This window comes from Giraffa tippelskirchi, chromosome 2 (genome assembly GCF_054371585.1).
Source record: "Giraffa tippelskirchi isolate mGirTip1 chromosome 2, T2T-mGirTip1v1.2.pri, whole genome shotgun sequence".
NCBI classification, from domain to species: Eukaryota; Metazoa; Chordata; class Mammalia; order Artiodactyla; family Giraffidae; genus Giraffa; species Giraffa tippelskirchi.
Window position 1 is genome coordinate 177171582 of NC_137276.1, and position 23881 is coordinate 177195462.

General features: G+C 38.2%; 1 protein-coding gene across 2 annotated transcripts in view; it reads left to right on the forward strand.

Annotated features, from left to right (window-relative positions):
- BTLA (B and T lymphocyte associated) overlaps positions 1 to 15647 on the forward strand; it is a 37799-nt gene extending 22152 nt beyond the window's left edge. Inside the window, exons 3-7 of one of the 2 annotated variants that reach the window (XM_081542238.1) lie at positions 1645 to 1968; positions 5967 to 6002; positions 7287 to 7427; positions 8915 to 8961; positions 13506 to 15647. In XM_081542238.1, the coding sequence (XP_081398364.1) occupies positions 1645 to 1968; positions 5967 to 6002; positions 7287 to 7427; positions 8915 to 8961; positions 13506 to 13781 (824 nt within the window). In that variant the 3' untranslated portion in view covers positions 13782 to 15647. The remainder of the gene's footprint in view (positions 1 to 1644; positions 1969 to 5966; positions 6003 to 7286; positions 7428 to 8914; positions 8962 to 13505) is intronic. The other variant, XM_081542244.1, reaches the window with a different exon arrangement.
- The last annotated feature ends 8234 nt before the right edge of the window (positions 15648 to 23881 follow it).

Below are 23881 nucleotides of genomic sequence, written 5' to 3' on the forward strand. Positions count from 1 at the left end.
ATACTTCCACATAAATGTACATTCTAAACAATTGAGTTTGCCCCTTTGGAAGCCAAAACATTTTTTGTAGTAACCATTTCTGATGAAATTCTTTGTAAAACAGACTGAACACTTCTTTGTTTCTAAAAATAGATGGTATTAATATTAAACAAAATTTTATTGTTGATTCAATGTTATCATTATAAATAGAGTTATTAATCTGTATTATATAACATAATTATGCTCTGGGTTAAATAGGAAATAATAATGGAATTGTAAGAACTGTGAATAAAAATGAGATAAATTTTGAATCTTGCAATATTTATTTTGTTTGCTTAGAGAGAATTTCTTTTTCATATATCTTGGCTATAAATTATATTTCAGATGCTGAGGTTACTGGGTATATCCTTTTCTGATAAGTTAAGGGTAACAGAACTTATTCAATAATGTAGAGAATTAAAACATTTTTTTCTTAGCTTCAGATTTTATGTGCAACTGACTATTACTAACAGAAGGCTCAGAGAAGATAATAGAAAAATCTATTTCCAGGAAAATTTGCTCTTCCCACCAAAACAAAGAAAAATATATTTCCTGTATGTCAGGTCAGTAGGCAGAACTTCCTGAAGAGGTGGATAACTGCTCTTCCTCCCAGTTAGGAAAACATAAAATATTCAATTATGTCAAAATATCCTCTCTTCAGAAATTTCTCTTGTATTGCATGTCTCCCACATAGAGAAATGAATGGAAAAATTTCAAGGTAGGTGTCATTAAATCCATTGAAAAACAAGGTTAAAAAAATGTAATGCCAACTATCATAGGGAAATATTTGTCTACAAAAATTTCTTCTCTCCCAGTTATTGAACTATACCTGAGCTAGTAATAGAAAATGTAATTACTACTCAAGAAACAATAGCAGAGTAGTGGATAATGAATTATAGAGTAATGGACTCTACTATGAGTTTAAATCTTGATTATTTTAATTATTAGAATATAACTTTAGGTAAGGTCTTTATTACCTCAGTTTCCTTATGCATAAAACAAGATTCATAATAATATATTATTTTGTTGTGAGGATTAAATGACTAAAATATGTAGTACGTTTTGAACAGCCCCTGGAATATAAGTAACAAGAGTTATTATTATTTGCTGCTATTGGAGTAGCTTCCCTTGTGGCTCAGCTGGTAAAGAATCTGCCTGCAATGCAGGAGACCTGGGTTCAATCCCTGGGTTGGGAAGATGCCCTGGAGAAGGAAAAGGCTACGCACTCCAGTATGCTGGCCTACAGAATTCCATGGACTGTATAGTCCATGGGGTCACAGAGAGTTGGACATGACTGAGTGACTGTCACATTGGAGTAGCTACATGATAAAATAAACCTAGTGGGAATAAAATCTAATTTTATAATAATAAAATGTTAACATTTTGGGAATTGAGGAAATTATTGAACAGTTGAGAAAATTGTATAATTTTTTTAAATAAATATTTATTATGTATCTACTATGTGTCACAGCAGACACTCTGCTAGTAAGGGTTAATATACTGTAAAATGATATCTTAGAAAATTATAAAATCATGCTTAATAAATCTTTCACAGAAACTGTTGAAGTGGCAAATATTTAATCCTTCCAAAACAGAATTGATTTTAATTTTGCTTTTATCTTCCAGGAGACAAGTCATGTGACATACAACTTTACATTAAGAAATATTCCATGTATGTTGTATCATCAGGGGACCCATTTGAACTGGAATGCCCTGTGAAATACTGTGCTAATAGACCTAATGTGACCTGGTGCAAGCTTGATGGAAACAATTGTTTACATCTTCGGGATAGACTTCAGGGGTCTACGGGTTGGGAAGAAAGGAAGCTTATTTCAGTTTTTATTTTGTATTTTAATCAAGTGCTTGCTAGTGACAGTGGGTCATACCGCTGTTTTGTGAACTCTTCATCTGGATTCATTGAAAGCCACTCAGTTACCATTAATGTGACAGGTGAGTTCTACATATCAAGATTATCTAATTTTTTTTGGTCATGTTTTAAGAAAAGGAGGGCTTAGGTTCTCAAGTGATTATGTTAGACATTAAACTCGTAAAATCACAGATTGTGATGTACAGTCACATACGTGTCTGTGTGTTTTGGAGTGAGACAGTGAAGAGTAAAGGAAAATATATAATAAAATCATTGGTCTTGCCTCTAGGGGATATAACATTTATTTGATAAGCCTAAAATTTTATCACAGAATCATGAGAAAAAATTGCAAAGTGAATATCAAATTTACTAGTAGACAGCTTTTTACTTTTTGCTTTTTAAATTTTTGTCTTACATTTATCAGTCCTTGACTTTTTGTAATAAATCCTTGAACTTATGTTTGTGTTCCTCAGACAGTTACACTCTTGTTAATAGTTCACAGCTTGCACAGAGAGCAATCAGCACACAAATAATCTGACTCCTTGATGAGTTTTGAGAATAGTCATAGGTTTAGCTGCCTCCCAATCCCTCCTCAGAGGCCCTCAATAGGCTCAACAACAGAGGAAGGACAGGTCATGTTGGGCCAAACTATGTTGAATGAAACATGGAAAACAAATAGAGAAAAGCAGAAGAGAGTAAAAAATAGTTGGTTTATGAAAATTCTACAGCAAATATCATTGGGTTTCCCACATAACTCAGTTGGTAAAGCATCTGCCTGCAATGCGGGAGACCTGGGTTCAATTCCTGGGTCGGGAAGTTCCCCTGGAGAAGGAAATGGCAACCCACTCCAATATTCTTGCCTGGAGAATCTCAAGGACAGAGGAGCCTAATATCATACTCAATGATAAAAAATTGAAAGCTTTCCCCTCAAGAACAAGAACAAGACAAAGATGTCTACTTTTGCCATTTCTATTCAACATTGAACTGGAGGTTCTAGCCAGAGCAAGTAAGAAAGAAAAATAAAAGACATCTATTAATAACTTGAAAAGGAAGAAGTGAAACTATCTCTTTTCACAGGTGACATGATTTTAAATATTAGAAAATCCTTAAAAATCCACACAAACCATTATACTAGATCCAATAAATGAATTCAACAAATTTGTATTATCAACACAGACAGTGACAGTTTTACTTCTTCCTTTCCAATCTGAATTCCTTTTATTTCTTTTTCTGTCTGATTGCTATGGTTAGGACTTCCAATAGTGCAATGGATAAAATTGGTGAGAATTGCATCCTTGTCTTGTTTCTGATCTTAGAGGAAATGTTCTTAGCTTTCCCCCCATTGAATACAATGTTAGCTGTGGGCTTGTCATATATAGCCTTTATTATGTTGAGGTGTATTTCCTCTGTACCCACTTTGCAGACAGTTTTTATCATGAGTGATCACTGAATTTTATAAAAGCTTTTCCTGTACCTATTGAAATGAGCATATGGTTTTCATTCTTCAATTTGTTAATGTGGTATATCATATTGACTGATTTGCAGATATTGAACCATCCTTGCATCCGTGGGATAAATCCCACTTGGTCATGGTATATGATCCTTTTATTGTATTATTGGATTCTGTTTGCTATTATTTTTGTGAGGATTTTTCCATCTATGTTTATCATTGATGTTAGCCTATAATTTTCTCTTTTTTTATGATATCTTTGTTTTCTTTGCATCAGGATCATTCACCATGATTTTTGCATGTATGTCCATTAGGAATATTGCCCTAAAATACTTTTTTCTTGTAGTTTTCTTATTTTTCTATCAGGATATTACTGGCCTGGTAAAATGAGTCCAGAAGCTTTTCTTCCTCTGCAATTTTGGGGAATAGTTTGAGAAGGATAGATGTTAAGTCAGAGCTAAAATTAAGATCTACAATCTGTCTCCCTTGAGGCCTAACTTCAAGAGGGAAGGGAGGCAGCATTCCTTCCTAAACTGTATGTCCCAAGGGGATGACTGGAAAAGAGTGTGAAGGGTGAAGTAGTGAGAGGGGACATCTAAGAGCAGTGTAGGAGACATGAAGGGTATTTTAAGTTCCCTCTCAAGATTTTTACTCTTCTAATTTCCTACTCTCTCACCTTCTTATCATTCCCTTTCTTTCCACATTGATGATTCGTGCTCCTGAGCCCATTAGAAATTCTCCAAGACTTTACTTTGACTTTCTACTCTTGTCTGTCAACAGCCTTCCACTCTGTAATTGGTTTCCTCCTGGAGCTTCATGATCAGCTCAGACCTTCACTATCTTCCTTCTAAATATTCCAATTAGTTATAGGAACTACTTATCTTTTAATTATCCCCACTTTTGGTTCATTTCAGCCAAAAATCTTCCTGACATAATTAATTTGCCTAACAGGCTTCTTTCATAATGCCACCCTTTAGTTGAGTCCCCTGCAGAGCATTCTCAGTGCTTACACTATTGGGCTGACACCAATCTGCCTCCACCTATCAAAATTCTACCTCTCCTGTCAAGCCCAACTCATTTTCTAATTCTTTATGAAGCTGTCTATGTTTATCCTAGAGAAAGTGACTTCTATTTCCTAGTAATTTTTGTGTCATTTAAGGTCTTTGCCTCTCATTTATCACAGATTTCCTTGTACCACAGGTATGTAGGGAAATGTCTTTTGTCTCATGAAGGGTTATGATATACTGGCAAGCAGGAACTATGTCATATTTCTTTGGATCATCTTTGCTTCCTTTACAATAGTCAAATGACTCATTTAGAAATTGTCTTTGAATTGGGTGTGGATTTTCCTTTTGTGAAGTGATTAAAACAAACATAACAAGAAGAGTGTCAAAAGAAAATTATTTTCTTTCTGTATCAGGGAGTACTCAATGAACTGAGCATGATGAAAGAGAAAAATATACTCTGAAATTATATTTCATGACCATGCTTTTGGTAAATAAATTTTGGAGCTATGATATAAAATATTTCATTTTTCCCCTTGAAATATCTTTCTTACAGAGTATTGGAACTTCCTGTTTTTGTGCCTGACTCTGCTTTGCTTTTTATGTTCAAGTTAAAAATCAGTGGGTTGCCTGGTGGCTCAGACGGTAGAGTCTGCCTACGATGCAGGAGACCCAGGTTCGATCCTTGGGTTGACTGGTCCTTGTGAAAGCAGGATTGTGACAGAGTCCAAGTTTGTATGCTATTGGGAAAGCAATTATCTCCCAGAAGGAAGAAAAGCAGTTTGCAAAGTCTCAGGCGGAAAGTCAACAGAACAGTCACTGAAACATACGCTGGCTTGCAACTCTGTTCTCTCCAATCTGCCTTTGGTCAATCAATCCCTGATTAGGAGCTTCACAAAGGCAGAGGGTGATGATTTTAGCAGGACAGTGAGGGTGTAGGAGTGGGCAGAGGGTGAGAAGCACAATCTGTTTTTCAGAATTAGTTCCCATCACATCATCAAAAGCATTCTTTCCTCTTGGCATTCCATACTCACTTGGAGCACCTGCTGAATGTATATCTTGTTATTCCAAGTGCTAAAAGGAGTCCTATAGGCTGAATTGTTTCCTTATACTTAAGGAGGTGGAAAGAGGGAGTAAAAGCAGACAGAGGAAGGTTGGGTTTTATTTATACAGTCTCTCTTTTTTTGAAAAAAAAAAAACTTTTTATTTTGTATTAGGGTATAGCCGATTAACAATATTTTGATAGTTTCAGGTGAACAGCAAAGGGACTCAGCCATACATATACATGTATCCGTTCTCCCTCAAACTCCCCTCCCATCCAGGCTGCCAGATAATATTGAGCAGAGTTCCATGTGCTATACACATTTTGGTTTTCCATTTTAAGTGTAGCGGTGTTTTACAGTCTTTCTTTGAGACTCAAAATAAACCCAGGGACTTTTGTCCATGAACTTGAAGTGATGATCTACACATTTTCCAAACTGCCTTTCAGCTGAATTATTGAATTCTCTGTTAGTATGTAAATACAGGTGTCTTCTCGGAGACTAGCTCTGGGGTTGGACAAACCTGAGTAGAACCTTCGTTGTTTTCACAACCAATTTCAATTCTTTATCTTGTTTTTCTATTTCAGAACAGACTCAAAATAATTCAGAACATCCTCTTATTAGTAAGTATCAAGCTTGCCAAATAAAATCGAGGAAATAGATTGTTATGTGGTTGGAAAGTAATACAGGTTGCATCTTCTTCATTGAGTGGATTTGTTTGTACTGAGTTATCTGTTGTGGGAAACAGTCCTGTGCTCCTATCCATTCCCCTCCCCCAGACGGCTAAATTTGTCACTGTTTGTAATAAGTTGGCTGCTCGCCCAAACTAAATAGCAGCTGCCACATGAACAGTACAGTATTTGTTACCACTCAATTACCAAACTACTTCATGCCCAGATCCAGTAGCTCCTGACCACATTTACCCCAAAACCAAGGATATGAGGAAGAGGTGGGCAAGAGTACTGGAGTGGGTTGCCATTTCCTTCTCCATAATGCACATTAACATTGATCAGTAATGATGGGAACCAGTTGTATGCCCACAGAAGCATATCTGTAGATACCAAAAATATTTGAAGATAATAAAAGTATTTGGAAATATCAGGGTTAATGAGACAACACAAAGTATTGTGTTAAAGGAACTTCAACTTTGTTTCAAAAACATGTTGGCTTGAGTCCTGGCAACTGCCCTTTACTAGCTGTTGGACTTCTGACAAGTCTTGGGACAATTACTCTTCTCACAACAAGTGACTGGATTAAAAAAAAAAAAACAAACTCCTTACTTTTCTTCTCCTCTGTTTGCTGTTCTCTTAAGTGATCATTATGAAAATTAAATAAGACATTGTAAATGAAAGGGCATGGTGAAATACTTTCTGAGAGCTCTTATGGATAGTGTTTTACAGGAGGTTAGCCCTAGCAGAATTGAAAGATAAATTATAGCCACTCACATACTGTTACTGCTAAGTCGCTTCAGTCGTGTCCGACTCTGTGCGACCCCATAGACGGCAGCCCACCAAGCTCTGCCGTCCCTGGGATTCTCCAGGAAGAATACTGGAGTGGATTGCCATTTCCTTCTCCAGTGCATGAAAGGGAAAAGTGAAAGTGAAGTCGCTCAGTCGTGTCTGACTCTTAGCGACCCCATGGACTGTAGCCTACCAGGCTCCTCCGTCCACGGGATTTTCCAGGCAAGAGTACTGGAGTGGGGTGCCGTTGCCTTCTCCACTCACATACATTCAGTGTTAAAGCAAGAGGTGAGGGAGAGGACTAAGTCCTGGGATTCTTGGGAGAAACCTCTTAAAAGAGAAATAGAGGCATCAGCTAGAACTCCATTCAAGTTCTGACAGTTCAGAGGGTGTTACTTCATTTGTCTCATATCTTCTAACCATCTTGAGTATTAACGAACATTTCAGATACAAAGAATGCCTCAAGACCACTTTCCAAGGAAGAGATGGTGGACCGACAATGGATCCTTTATAGTTTGCTTCCTCTGGGGGCTTTACCTCTACTTATGACCTGTTTCTACCTATTCTGCTGCTTTAGAAGGCACCGAGGTGAGTTCCATCTTCTCTCTGCTGCTCTGTGCCACACATTTGGGGTTCATTTACAATGGCTGATAGATTTTTAGTTAGTTTCTGGTGGTTTTTTCCACAATATTCTACTATAAACCATGGGCAATGATTTCCTGGGGAACAACTCATCTTTCCACCAGAAAGCCAAATGGATGAATTCAGATCTCTAGTCTTGAAGAGACATGCTCACCACAGCAAAGGCTTGTGGTGAGGAGATAATATTACTGGGACTTATTCATTCTACTTGGGTCCATCATAGGAGGAACTCTTCTAACATTCAGGGTGTTGAAAAGGAGGTTGAAATAATTTCACAGATCAACATGTCTGTATTGAATTAGTTTGTCTGGTCCTGTTTTCCACAGTCATATCACATCGTGCCAGTCATCCACACCCCTGTCAAAATGAAGACCCAATATCCCCAGAGGAAATTCTTATGTCTGTGCTTACTGTTGCCATCATAAACAAGTGCTTGAACTGAATCCCCACCCAACAATAATGCATTTGAAAAACGTGGTTTTGACTATGATCAGAGAGGTGATATTTTGAAAATGATTACTTTCTACTTCTGTAAGAATTCACTTAAGGTCATTAGTGAACATTTAAACACATAAGAGAGAGGGGTATGACGAATTCTGGTCTAGCTGGGGTCAAAACCAGGTCAGTCCTCTCTCTCTCTCCTTTTTCCCCTCAGTCATCAGTCATCTGCTGCTGCTTTCCACAGCAGCAGCCACAGTGTAGCTATAGAAACTAAGCTGGACAGAGCAATCCTTATTTCTGCCACAAGAGAAAGCCTTGTCTGAGCAAAAGTGCTCTTGGTGTTTTGTGGCGAAGACTTCTAGAGCCTAGAACCTTCTCAGGATGCTGAGAGACTCCTCTGTGAATCCAACTCCACTTCTGCAACACCAAGGCTCTTTCAATGGTCCCCCCTCCAGTTTCCACCACCTTTCTTGAGGTAGCTGGAGCTTCAGAAAAAAAAGCAACGATAAATCTTTTGATTTACCACATCCATAGTTAACTAGGCCAGAGGAGATTCCAGCTGTGTAGGTGACAGGACAGCTGTGAGTGTGGCATTACATACAGAATGTCCCCAGAAAAAAAATTCCCAGGTTTTTAAAGTGCTGGGCTAGGTCTTGTGCCCTCCTCTTGGCTATGCCATGGGCCATTCTGGAGTGAGAAGTGAAGAACCAATGAACAAAATGGACAGCACGAATTCTCACAGAGGTTTGTGTGTCATGATGGACACAGCAAATAAAGAAGCCCAAACTAATAATAATGCTGTGGACGGTGTGCATGTGGATGAGCTTGGGTGGGGAGGTGTCCCCAGCTCTGGGACTGAATTTGAACCTAGCAGTCTGATTCTAGAACCCCTATTCTTAAACAACTGTAACTTACAAGGAATTGAGGAAGAATTTTATTTTGTGCTGTTCTTTACCTTTTTGGGGTTTTTTATTTTTCTTTTTGAATTGCAGGGAGACAAAAGAAGCTTTCTAATTCAACAGGAAGGGATACTAACCCGGTATGTTTGATGGTATATAACACAACCTGTGTTATACCATGCTAATATTTATATATTTTTAAAAATTTAATTGAGTCTATGTAACACCATATGCCAAGCACTGTTCTAAATGTTATATATATTTACTTACTTTTAAAATGTGTTTATTTTACATTTACTTTAGCCTGTAGCAAAGATTCTTCCAGATTGTTGTTGTTTGGTTGCTAAGTCACGTCCAACTCCTTTGCGACCCCGTAGACTGTAGCCCACCAGGCTCCTTTCTCCAGAGGATTTCCTAGGCAAGAATACTGCAGTGGGTTGTCATTTCCTTCTCCAATGGATCTTCCAGACCAAGGGATTGAACCTGTGTCTCCTGCCTTGGAAAGCAAATTCTTTACCACTGAGCCACCTGGGAAGCTCTTTCTTGGGTTAGCAAATCTCATAAGTGAGTCTTATTAGGCATAGAAGGCAGTGTAGAACCTAAGCAGAAAAGTCAGAGGCTGAACTATACAATGTTGACTCTGTTCTCAACCTGGTATGTGACTTCAGGCTATTGATTTATTCTCATAAAAATGCCTTAAAGTGTTTCCAGAAGGGTTGTTGTTCAGTCACTAAGTCGTGTCCGTCTCTCTGTGACACCATGAACTGCAGCATGCCAGGCTTCCCTGCCCTTCACTATCTCCTGCAGTTGGGAGTAAATAAAAGAATGAATCATAAATAATCTTATAAAATCAAGTATGATTTCTTAACGAGTCATACCAGCAGATAAAGAAGCATGATCACAGGTCTAGTTACTATGCAAAAGTCGCTCATAATGTGTGTGGGCTCATTAAGGAGGAGCCTTCATAGACAAAGCAAAGGGTGCTTTGGAAGCAGTGCAAAGTTTTCCCACAAGTTCTTGGAATACAAGTTTAGACCTTTCTTTGGATTCAATGTTCTGTAAAGACTGGAATTCAAAATAGAATGCAAAATGAGGCAACATATTTCTGGAAAAAAATTTTATGTAGTTCTGATTAAAATAGTCATAAACAAGGTACCACAAAAAGAACTTGTGTGGGTGTGGGTGTTTCCATTAGGAGTAGTAATAAAGATGTATTCAACGTCTTAAAATTTCCAGAAACGCCAGAGGCAGATATAATCTAGTTCTACATATAATATTAAATGGTACTCAGCATTCCCCACTAGGTAGCTTAATATTAAATAAAAGCAAATAAATTCAAATTAAGAAACTTGTATGAAATTTTTAGTATCATTGTGTTGGGTGCTAAAGTTTTCTTTCTTTGCATAGGGAAATTTTCTTAAATGTGATTTCCTTTCTTTCTATAGTGAACAACAGCAAACTACACTCTGTTACAATGAGCCCTAAAAGCTATGACAGCATTTAAAACAACGATCTAGGGGCTTCCCTGTTTCCTTAACCAGTCCAGTGGTTAAGACTCCAAACTTCCACTGCAGGGGCCTTGGGTTTTATCACTGGTCAGGGAACTAAGATCAATCATGGTTTGGCAAGGCAAAAACAAAAATCTAAATAATTTACTGGGCACGTAGGGCCCAGGTTGGCTGAAATATAGTTACACTTCTTTCTGTGTAAACTGGATGAATTATTTATGATTTGCAGTTGAATTCAAGAGGGGATTTTTCTATGTGTCCACTTATCGGGGAATTTTGTTTTATGATCTTCATCTATTTCATAGAAATTCAGAGTTTTGCTCCATTTAAGTTGTCAAGCATTTCAGAAAATAATCAGAGGTACTGTATTAGATCTTTGAGACTCAAAATTTGTTAAGAGGGAACTTGTATGTGAACAAGTGGAATAGAAATCCAAAGTAGGGAAAGGATAATATAAAATATACTTTTAAAAGTCAAAATTTTAATCCTATTCCAGGATGTCCTTTGAGGGTATGAAAGTACTTGCATAGTATAAATAAGTGAATTGCATATTTTCTAAAGTGTTTACAACCTGTAGAGCGCTATACAAATATAGAATAAGACAGCTGCTTCAGTTTTGCCCACCACACCATGGTGCACCAGCCTTGTGGCACCCACCCGCTTTGATCAGGTGCCACAGAGTAGGTTCAGCCACCATGTTTTCTTTTACCTAATTTACTCTAACAAAGTTTTCCATGGAAACCAGCCACCTTTTGGGATGGGAGGCAGGTAATTAGGTTGACAAACTGCATAGATTGAAAAGTACAACAGAGACCTTGTTGATCTGTTAAAGATTTATGGCTAGTTATGAGAGGGTAACAGGCAGGAAGGCGGGGGCTTTCCGAAAGGAGGAAATAGGCTGCAAGTGTCAGACATGTTTTTTATCTCTCTCTTAAGCAGCAGCAGGAAACAAGCTAGTGATATATTTTTTCCCCTTCTCTATACAAATTTAAAACAGAGGTTTCTCTTAAAATACTGTTGCCATAATGACACCTGGTTCCACCTGAACTTAACTTTTCTCAAAATTTGAACTAACCAATACATTTTTCTTACGGAAATGTTTGTTTTAAGCTACGTTAATGTACTATGCATTTACCCCAGACTCTGTCTTCAAGTCGGTTAGCCTAAAGGCTCAGAACTGACTTGAGAAACCAGTATGTTATCCTCATACATAGTTCTCCTAATCCATGTAAGTGAAACTATTTGTATGGTAATCTGCCTTTCTTCAATATTCAAGTCAATCATTTTATGGCCAAGGATGACTCCCCTGGTGCCAAGACTATCTCAAAATTCATCTTGTGGGTGAGGGGCCTGTTGCCATTCTCTGAGTTTTGAGACATTCCTTTCTTTCACTAACAGACTGCTAGTAACTATATCACATCCAGCTAAAGACTAGCAGGCAGGTATTCTTTCTGCCCCCTTCTGATGTCTATGTCAGAAGCTTTCTCTATCTCTTTTATACTTTAATAAAACTTTATTACACAAAATCTCTGAGCAATCAAGCCTTGTCTCTGGCCCCTGATTGAATTCTTCTCCTCTGGCGGCCAAGAATCCCGGTGTCTTTCGTGGTTCAGCAACAACCTTTCAGTTATTAGGTCACATGACAGTCTTCTTCTCCAGAGCTCCTCCAGAGACTTTAGTAGGGCTTCTTTGAGACACTTTCCATCTGAGTAAAGAGACAAAGAAGCTTAAATGAATCTTGCTTCTTTCAATCATTCATCCTCAGTGTTATTTCCTAGGCAGCTAGGCCATCGGAGGGAGGCAGTGTACTCAGCAGTTGACACTTCATTTGTCAGAACAGAGTTAGACATGTTTGCATGGTGTGGGGGTGTGTGTGTGGGGGGGGTGTGTGTTAGTTACTCAGTGGAGCCCTGCTCTTTGAGATCCCATGGACTATAGCCAGCCAAACTGGAATTCCTGTCCATGGAATTCTCCAGGCAAGAATACTGGAGTGGGTTGCCATTCCCTTTTCCAGGGATCAAACCAGGATCTCCTGCTTTGCAGGCAGTTTCTTTGCCACTGAGCCACCAGTATAGAACTCTGTATACATCACAATGTGGATGACAAAAGAGCAGGTAAAGCATATAAGTTATCAGGTTAGGCATATCAGGTTATGGACCTGATACCTCAAAGAAATAAGGCCAAACCTCAAGAACATAAATTGACTGGTAAAATTGGAATTTAGAAAATTGAAATAACAACTGTTAGCATTAACATGGTATCTTCATTTTTTACCAGCCGGGTCCTTTGTATAGGTAGAAATAGCTAACAAATAACTAAAAAAAGTTTTAAAAAAAAATCAGGTTTCAGTACTTTTAGTTTACACAAGTTCACCTCTTTCTCGAAAACTTTAAGATATTTGACTCAATTTGGAAGTGTAAGAATATCCTTGTGGTGGAAATAACTGGAATATTTTTAGAACTTTTTAAAAGCTTTGTCCACCCACATCAAACTGACAGCAACTTCCAGTCCCAGGTTTCAAGTCATAATAATATATCTTGGATAATATTTGTTCTTCATAGTATTTATTCTTTTTGTCCCTTAGAGAGTAACTGTTCTGCTTTATCTTTGTTTTATCCTAAACTGTGTTAATGCCATACGTTATATTACAAATCTCCTGATGTTCTGAAGGGATATTTTATGCTTTTCTCATTAATCTGGTGTGTGGTTTCCATTTCAAAGAGGGGTCAAAAAGGGTTCTGTGAACTCAAAAATGACCCTAAATAAAAGGGAGCTGAAACCCTGTGCTCTGTGACAACCTAGAAGGTTGGGATGGGGTAGGAGATGGGAGGGAGGTTCAAGAGGGTTGGGACATATGTATACCTATGGCTGACTTATGTTGATGTATGGCAGAAACCTTCACAATATTATAAAGCAATTATCCTCCAATTAAAAATAGATAATTTTTTTTTAAAGCACAAAATAACTCAGAAGAACATAGTGGTCTTTAAGCCTTTCACCCTTTAATAAGTGATAATCTGCTTTAAGGGGTAGATGTCAGCACCTGTAACGAAGAATAGATTATTTCTCTCCATGTATAACCACTCAATTTAGCCCACACTCATAGTTGCCTTATGGATACTCACTATCACATCCTTAAGTTGTAATTAAAGAAATCTTTTCTTTTTCTCTTTCAGGTTGATGTTCCCCAGTTCTTTAGGAGTGAGCAAACTGAAGTCAACATCATGGAAAGTTCCCAAACATTGCATTCGGAAACTGGAATTTATGATAATGACCCCTGGTTCAGGGTCAGGAGAGAGTCTGGGGTTTATTTTAACGCAAGTCTGGAGGAAAACAAACAGGGCATTGTATATGCTTCCCTGAACCATTCGGTCATTGGAATGAGCCCAAGACAGGCAAGAAATGTGCAAGAAGCACCTACAGAATATGCAACCATATGTGTGAGGAGTTAAATCTGGCTCTGATCTCCCACCAGTGATCAGCAACTGATCCGCTAGTCAGCACCACTACTGAAGACCAACAGAAAGTCAAACAATGGTCCTTGGCATGAAGTTTCACTTTCAGGAGGTTCACATTAGTGCTTGGGTTTTAAGCATCCATAGGACAAATGACTAAAATTTCTCCCAGAAACTTCTTTGGGAGCTTTTTATATTATAGCCTTGGGCAGTAAAATCTTTCCAAAACCAAATTATGTCATGCATAGAAGAGTAGTAGCATTTTTAGACCCAGCTACATTTAACCTGATACACAAACTCAATATTTTCTTTGGGGCTACAGAGAATATAGGACAGAAAGATTTAGATTCTCTAGATCAGTTCACTGTATACTCTTAAAAAAGAGTCCCAATTCAGCTAGCTAACTAAACATAATTGTGATGATTATGATGATTGTGTGTCTGTTTCCAATCTTCCATAATAAGATATTTTTCTTTATCGATCTAATATTGGAGTTTCTTAAATGTAGAGGAGAAATAATTTTAAACTTGATGATATAAGAAAAGAATGGAAAGAATAAATTATGCAATAAAGATGTGGAATATACCAACAATACAGGGTAGATGTTCCCCATGCCTGACAAGCAAATGCTTATATCTATCCTGTTAGATTACTAAGCAAATAGAGGTAGTAAATATAGCAATTATGTATGATGCATTTATAAAGTGACTGTGTGTGGGTAACATAGACTAATATATATGAATGTGACATAATGCTATTGAGTTATTACACTGGTACAAAAGTAATTGCAGTTTTGAACTGTGATTTTTAAATCATTGTAACTAGGTTCAAAGACATCCTTATTAATCAGAATAGGAGCCATTACAATCAACACGTTTTTGCCAACAAGAAATAAATTTGTTTATTCCTGTAGCACAAGATTCATACTTCAGGATTTGACAAACTCTTGGAAAGAATTTTCTGCCTACTGCTGGTTGTGGAAGCATTTTTCCTGCAAAACATTGTCCAGGTACTTGAAGAAGTGGTGGTTGGTGAGAGGTCAGGTGAATATGGCAGATGAAGTGAAATTTCATAGCTCAATGCATTCAACTTTTGAAATGTTGGTTGTGCAACATGTGCTTAGGCATTGTCATTGAGAAGAATTGGGTCCTTTCTGTTGACCAGTGTTGGCTACAGGAGTTGCAGTTTTCTATGCATTTCATCGATTTGCTGAACATACTTCTCAGATGTAATGGTTTTGCCAGGACTCAGAAATCTGTAGTGGATCAGACCAGCAGCAGACCACCAAACAGTGACCATGACCTTTTTTTTGGTGCAAGTTTAGCTTTGGGAAGTGCTTTAGAGCTTCTTCTTGGTCCAACCACTGAGCAGGTCATTGCTGGCTGTCATATAAAATCCAGTTTTTGTCACACATCACAATCTGATTGAGACATTTCTCAATCGCTAACATTTCATTATTATTGCATAGAGTAAGAGAAGACGACTCTTCAAAATGATGATTTTTTTTTGATTTGCAGTCTGCTTACGAGGCACTGACTTATAGAGCATTGCCACTTTCCAATTTACTTCAAATGCCAAATGACCATAGAATGGTTGATGTTGAGTTCTTTGGCAACTTCTCCTCTAGCTGTAAGAGTATCAGCTTCAATGCTTGCTCTCAATTGGTCGTTGTCAACTTCCGATGGCCAACCACTATACTCCTCATCTTCAAGGCTCTTGTCTCCTTTGCAAAACTTCTTGAATCACCACTGCACTGTACATTTGCTACCAATTCCTGGGCCAAATGCATTGTTGATGTTGCAAGTTGTTTTTGCTGCTTTACGTCCCATTTTGAACTCGAATAAAAAGATCTCACGAATTTGATTTTTGTCTAACATCATTTCTATCGTCTAAAATAAATATAAAATAAACAGCAAGTAATAAGTCATTGGCAGAAAAACATAAAGCAAGAAATGCACATTAAAATGATGTATAACGTAACCATATTTATTTAAGAATGTATTCCAATATCAAAGAGCAAAGTTCAACAGTGCAAAGCTGCCATTTCTTTTGCACCAACCTATGGGATTCCCTGGTGACTCGATAAAGAATCTGCCTGCAATGCAGCAGACCTGGGTTCAATCACTGGGTCAAGAAGATCCCCTGGAGTAGAAAATGGCAACCCATTCTGGTATTCTTGCCTGGAAAATTCCATAGACAGAGGAGTCCGGTGGACTACAGTCCACGGGGTTGCAAAGAGTTGGACATGACTGAGTGCACAGGCACACTCAATAATATACCCGTGGGTGTCTGAATAAACGTAAAAATCATTGTCAACAGGCGTAATCAAGCAAGTGCAGATTAATGGCTTAAACTGTTTCATTGTTTTCCTGATACCAAATTAAAAGCACAATTGATGGAATGGAGAAAAGTCCAGAATATTTAATTGGCCAGTATGGGTCAACATACTTTGATTTACTGTATCTGTATCTTGCTGTCCTTACCAAAGATTAGGGGCAGATCATACATGGTAAAGTAGTGCAATTTGATAGCCGTTTATTTTAAAATAATGAGGTTGCAGCCACTTAGGAGTCAAGCAAGAAGAGATGAATTTCTGAATTTCCAGTGTAAATGGTCTAATTATTTCAAAAATAGCTTGTAACATTCAACAGCTTGAGGCTCTTAGGATTCTCAGATGCTTCTGAGAATAATGCAATAGATCTCATACAAAGTGGATAGCAAATGTTAGGATCTATTTGAGCAAATACCTAAACTACTGCACAAATGAATGTGGGCTGTGAGAAAGTATGTGTGTATTATTGTATAGAAGGGAGGGTAGATGACTTACAGAAATGGTTAAAAAATAAACTGAGAAAACTGACATTCCATTTCAGCTTACTAAGGAAACTCAAACTATTAGAGTAAATGGGTCATTAAAGAAAATATATGAAAATAATGTATTATGTCATGGCAGTTAATATGCTGGTTGGAAAAGAATTTCCAGACACGGACTATTACAGAAAGGAGTGGGTTTATTAAGAATAAAGAGCAGAGAGAATGTGGTCGCTGCAAGCACAGAGGGCCGACCTCCTGACAGGCTAGTGAGAGTTGATGCTTTTAGTGGGTTAGCAGCCAACTTTTAGGAGAAGGCAATGGCACCCCACTCCAGTACTCTTCCTGGAAAATCCCATGGATGGAGGAGCCTGGTAGGCTGCAGTCCATGGGGTCGCTAAGAGTCGGACACGACTGAGCGACTTCACTTTCACTTTTCACTTTTATGCATTGGAGAAGGAAATGGCAACCCACTCCAGTGTTCTTGCCTGGAGAATCCCAGGGACGGGGGAGCCTAGTGGGCTGCCATCTATGGGGTCGCACAGAGTCGGACATGACTGAAGCGACTTAGCAGCAGCAGCCAATTTTTATAGCCTCAAGATAAAGAAAATTCCTGCGGAAGGTTGGGTGATTGGTTAGGGTGCTATAAGGTGAGTACCAGAGTAAGCATTTTGCTTAATATGGGTCAGGAAGCTTGCTGGTAATGTTCAGCAGAGCTTTGGCAATAGTTCCAAAGGGGCTCAGTCAATTCCAGAAACGACCTTGGATATGGCTCTGCCTCTGTGGCCTTGGTAAAGGCCTTGTGGCTTTGCAGAAGTATTTCACAAGATGTGGGGATGGGAGTATGACATTCCATAAAAGTTTTTGTTCCAGAAAGACACAACTGAGATTTGGTAGCAGAGTTTCTCTTATGTAACATTGGCATTCAGATTTTTCTGCATCAGATTGGGGTTGTGGGAGTTGTGTTAGAGTCACTGTCATCTAGCCAGTATGATAGCACCCCTCCTAGCATTTTGAACAACCAGTTCTAGGTAGGCACTTTCAGCCAAGATACACTTATGGACAACTAACTCTGCAAAAGATATACTAGAATAGCTGCTATGCTTTTAGAAATAAAAACAGGAAGTATGGGGAGGATATATTTAGCTGTCCTTACCAGATGAACACACAAAGCTGAACAGTTTTTCATGATTTTCTTGAATTTAAACAACAAAATATGTCTATTATTGAGACATTCTTAGCATATCTTATGGTAAAGATAGCATTAATAATGATTGCAACTTTAAATGGTTTATGCTTATATTTGTCCCATGCCCAAACCATTTACATTTTTTATTCCTTCTTAATAAAATGTGTCAGAGTTATATATGTCCCAATAAATCTGTTTCAGTATTATCTACATGGTTTATTTCATTAATAAAATATGAAAAATGTAATAATTAAATGAATTTTAAGCTTTCTGATTATTCCCAATAGGAAGATAAAGTTATTAAAAACATTTGGAATCAATTTGGTATTGCTTTATGTACAAAAAAAAATGTGGAAATGAAAGAGAAGAATGATTCTCCAACCTTATGGAATATAAAACAACTTGAAAAACTTTCAAAACTGCAGATTACCAGCTCCCAGCACTAAGAAATTCTGATTCAGGAAATCTAGGATATGACTCCACAATCTTCACCATTAAAGGACACCCCAGGTAATTTTAATGTAGGTTTCCCAGTGGAGAGGCTAATTTGTTTTGTGTGGTTAATTTGACACCTTTGCCCACTAATCAAAATTTTCTAGACCCCAGAATGGATTATCTGGCCTGATTATACTTACACACACATACACATACACACACACACATATATATACTTCTTTAAAGAGCAGTTTTAGGGTCAGGGAAGTTGAGTGGAGAGTACAGAAAGTTCCCATATGTCCCTTGCCCTTGAACAAGCACAGCCTCTCACATCATCAACATCCTAGTCCAGAGCAGTGCATCTATTATAATCAATGAACCAACCCTGATACATCAACCAAATTCCATAGTTTACATTAGGGTTTCTTGGTGTTGTAAGTCTTCATGTCTGACAAATATATAGTGACGTATAAGTCAGTTCAGTTGCTCAGTCGTGTCCGACTCTGAGACCCCATGGACTGCAGCACGCCAGGCATCCCTGTCCATCACCAACTCCCGGAGTTTACCCAAACTCATGTCCATTGAGTCAGTGATGCCATACAACCATCTCATCCTCTGTCATCCACTTCTCCTCCTGCCTTCAATCTTTTGCAGGATCAGGGTCTTTTCAAATGAGTCAGTTCTTCGCATCAGGTGGCCAAAATATTGGAGTTTCAGCTTAAACATCAGTCCTTCCAATGAATATTCAGGACTGATTTCCTTTAGGATGGACTGGTTGGATCTTCTTGCAGTCCAAGGGATTCTCAAGAGTCTTCTCCAACACCACAGTTCAAAAGCATCAATTCTTCGGTGCTCAGCTTTCTTTATAGTCCAACTCTCACATCTATACACGCCTACTGGAAAAACCATAGCTTTCACTAGATGGATCTTTGTTGGCAAAGTAATGTCTCTGCTTTTTAATATACTGTTTATGTTGGTCATAACTTTTCTTCCAAGGAGAAAGCGTCTTTTAATTTCATAGCTGCAGTCACCATCTGCAGTGATTTTGGAGCCCGCCAAAATAAAGTCTGTCACTGTTTCCACTGTTTCCCCATCTCTGCCATGAAGTGATGGGACCAGATGCCATGATCTTAGTTTTCTGAATGTTGAGTTTTAAGCCAACTTTTTCACTCTCCTCTTTCACTTTCATCAAGAGGCTCTTTAGTTTTTCTTCACTTTCTGCCAGAAGGTGTCATCTGCGTATCTGAGGTTATTGATAATTCTCCCGGCAATCTTGATTCCAGTTTGTGCTTCATCCAGCCCAGCATTTCTCATGATGTACTCTGCATAGAAGTTAAATAAGCAGGGTGACAATATACAGCCTTGATGTATTCCTTTCCTGATTTGGAACCGTCTGTTTTTGCATGTCTAGTTCTAACTGTTGCTTTCTAACCTGCATACAGATCTCTCAAAAAGCAGATCAGGTGACCAGATATTCCAATCTCTTTAAGAATTTTCCAGAGTTTATTGTGATCCACACAGTCAAAGGTTTTGGCATAGTCAATAAAGCAGAAATAGATGTTTTTCTGGAACTCTCTTGCTTTTTCGATGATCCAGCAGATGTTGGCAATTTGATCTCTGATTCCTCTGCTTTTCTAAAACCAGCTTGAACATCTGAAAGTTCACGGTTCATGTATTGCTGAAGCCTGGCTTGGAGAATTTTGAGCATTACTTTGCTAGCGTGTGAGATGAGTGCATTTGTGCGGTAGTTTGAGCATTCTTCGGCATTGCCTTTCTTTGGGATTGGCATGAAAACTGACCTTTTCCATTCCTGTGACCACTGCTGAGTTTATATATCTATATCTGTCCATCTATCTAGATATCGATATCTATCTGTCTCTCTCTATAATACCCTGTATTATAACAATGCACAGAATAGTTTGTGCTCTACTGCTTCATCCTTCCCTCTCCCCAAACTCCTGGCAACCATTGGTGCTTCCCATAGTTTTGCCTTTTCCAAATTGTTGCTTAGTTGGAACCATATAACATGTAACCATTTCAGGCTGGCTTCTTTCACTTAATAATATGCATTTAATGTTCTTCCAGGTTTTGTGTTTTTTTTGTGTGTGTGGCTTGATGGCTCAGTTCTTTTTAGCACTAAATAACATTTCATTATCTGAAAGTACCAAAGTTTATTTATTTAATCACCTACTGTAGGACATCTTGCTACTGCTACTGCTAAGTCACCTCAGTCATGTCCGACTCTGGGCAACCCCATAGATGGCAGCCCATCAGGCTCCGCCGTCCCTGGGATTCTCCAGGCAAGAACACTGGAGTGGGTTGCCATTTCCTTCTCCAGTGCATAAAAGGGAAAAGTGAAAAGTGAAGTCGCTCAGTCGTGTCCGACTCTTAGCGACCCCATGGACTGCAGCCTACCAGGCTCCTCCATCCATGGGATTTTCCAGGCAAGATGTTGGCAATTTTGAATAAGGTTGTTGTAATCATCTGTATACAGTATTTTGCACAGAAATCAATTTTCAATTCATTTAAGCTAATACTAAGGAATGTGATTGCTACATTGTACAGTTTGTTTCAGGCTTCCCAGGTGGTGCTAGTGGTAAAGAACCTAAATGCCAATACAGGAGATGTAAGAGATGCAGGTTTGATCCCTGGGTTGGGAGGATCTCCTGGAGGAGAGCATGGCAACCCAGTCTTCTTGCCTGAAGAATCTCATGGACAGAGGAGCTTGGCAGGCTACAGTCCATAGAGTCACAGAGAGTCAGACATGACTGAAGCGACTTAGCACACGCATAGTATGTTTAGTTTTGTAAGAAATTTTCTTCTCCCTTCCAAAGTGGCTGTGTCATTGTGCACGCCCATCAGCAATGAATGAGAGTTCCTGTTGCTCCACATGCTCACCAGCATTTGGTGTTTTTAGTGTTCTGGATTTTGTCCATTCTAATAGATGTGCAGTGACATCTTATTGTCATAGTTTGCCTGGTTGCATCTGATGATGTGACGTTGATCACCTTTTCATATGTTTCTCATCTGTGTATCTTCTAGGTAAGGTACCTGCTAAGGTCTATGGCCCATTTCTTAATTGGGTTGTTTCTTTTCTTATTGTTGAATTTTAAGAGTTCTTCGTATAGTTTGGATAACAATTCTTTATCAAATATGGCAATTGCGAATATTTTCTCCCGATCTGGTCTATGGCTTGTCTTCTCATTCTGTTAATGATCTTATCATTTATGGAACTTATATGTTACTATGCTTGCTGCCACGTTAGGCTATAGGTTTCTTATGAGTGAGGATTATGCACATTCCTCTTTTATTTCTTGGCTCAGCGTTTGACACATAGTAGAATGTTTAAGGAATAAATGGTTGTGTTTGTGAAGTGTCATCTATACTCTCGCTACTCAAAATCTGACCAAGTCAAACAGTTGGATAGGCATCCTACCACACAAAGTTGTGAATCAAGAGAGCCTTGAGCATCTTCACAGTTCATCATTTGTCTGGTTCGAGTGAATTATTTGGTGAAAGAGAAACATTTATTTCCTAAGTAATTTATTTTCTTTATATTACATCTTTTTTAAAACCTCCAAACCACTAAACCAACACAATCCACTCAAATTACATTCTTAGGATAATGAAAAAATTGAAATTATATACCAAAGAATCTTCTGACTACTTCTCTTGATTAGTGGTGTGCGGTAACCTGTGATATGAGCTTTATCTTGTGAATCATTTATTTGCAATGTCAGATGAGTTGATGACTACTCATTCATTGTTAATTTTTAATATGTGTGTGTGTGTTTATATATTGTTATAGATATACAGATATATGGATTTATAAATATATATAGATATATGTATGGCTTCCCAGGTGGCTCTGTGGTAAAGAACACACCTGCCAATGCAGGAGATGCAGGAGATTCAAGTTTGATCCCTGGGTCAGGAAAATTCCCTGGAGGAGGAAATGGCAATGCACTCCAGTATTCTTGCCTGGAAAATCCCATGGCCAGAGGAGCCTAGTGGGCTACAGTCCTTAGGGTTGCAAAGTGTCAGACACTACTGAGCGACTGAGCATGCTCGCGTAGATAGATATATGTTTATCTTCTATTGGTCTGTTTCTCTGGTGAACACTGAATAATACAGGCAAATTTCCAAGAATAAATTACTTTTGCATTTTAATAGAGCTTCAGCTTCACTGGAGGAAAAACTTATTAATAGTTAATTGTTAAAAAGAACACTCAGTATTATTACTTAATTTCTCTTGCTCAGCAATTAAAATCCTTGATTTTTTAGGTCTACTCAACTATAATGCAGTATCAATAACCCTAAAAGCTTTTCTGTCATAATTATATAAATTATAATTTTTCATTCTTTTTCATTTAAAGAAGAAACAAATTACTGTTTATATTTCTAAAGTATTTATTTTTGTCTGGACTGAGTCTCATTAACTTCTTATTTCCAGCTTTGCCCTTTTCCCTTTGCATTTGAGAATCAAACCATCCTAAGAACTCAACTTTGCCCTAATAATTTTTTTAAATTATTTATTTGGCTGCACTGGGTTTTAGTTGCAACACTCGAGATCTTCAATTTTCATTGCAACATTTGGACTCTTAGTTGTGGCATGTGGAATCTTAGTTTCCTGACTTGCTAAGTTCTCTGACTTAGTTCCCTGAGAGTCTTAGCCACTGTACCACCAAGGAAGTCCTGCCCTAATAATCTTAAGGAAGGGAAAACAGGATAAACTACAAAAATTGAAACTGCCTCCATGAATTATGATGCATAGTTACTAAAAGAGAAGCAATCACTCCCTGAGAAACCTATTGTACCCTGGGATCCTACACACATCCCCATAGTAATGATGACTCTTGGCCAGTGGAACTAAGGATCCTTAGAATATGTCCTCAGTATTCCATTCATCTCTTCATTTATGCAACAAAAGTATACTGACTTTCACCTGGCAATTGGGAATAAAGTAAGATGTGTAAGACATAGCATCTACCTTTAAGGAGATTAGAGACCTAGAGAGAGGAGAGATATGCAGACAAATTAGTACAGAGCCTTAGAGGTATAGTGATGGAAGTATTTGTAATATACAATAAATTTGTATGTTGGAGATCAATGAAATGCTGGCCCCAGATTTTATTCCTGTGCCTAATGCCTGTGCCTATAGATTTAACTCTGTTTAGGCACAGGTAATGATTATTCAAAAGGAATTGCTGCTAAAAAATTCAAATAATATGTTTCCTGTGACTTTTTTTGCCACTAGAACTTTAAAAATTCTGCTCTAACTGGTGAGCACCCGTACTTACCCTTACTAAATCTGTGTGACTCACTCATCTGAAAAGATTCAGACTGTAGTCTATTTCATTTTACAAAGTACGCTATCAACTTTCCTCATGTTATATACCCATCACCTCAACGACATTTATAGACTATTGTCAGTTTTGTTTTTAATACATTTTTAGGATTCTCAAGCCAATTATATGTTTGAGAAATTATCAGAATAGAGATTGTGTTGCCACTCCTCCCAAATTGTCTCTGCCAGCAGTTTCACCCCAGGCTGTTTTAAGCATGGCCTGCTAATGGCTCACAGCTGCCTACCCACCCACTTCCTTGGACAACTGCCCTCAGATGAACTCCTGTCACCTGTTGGAGAGACTACCAACTTCTC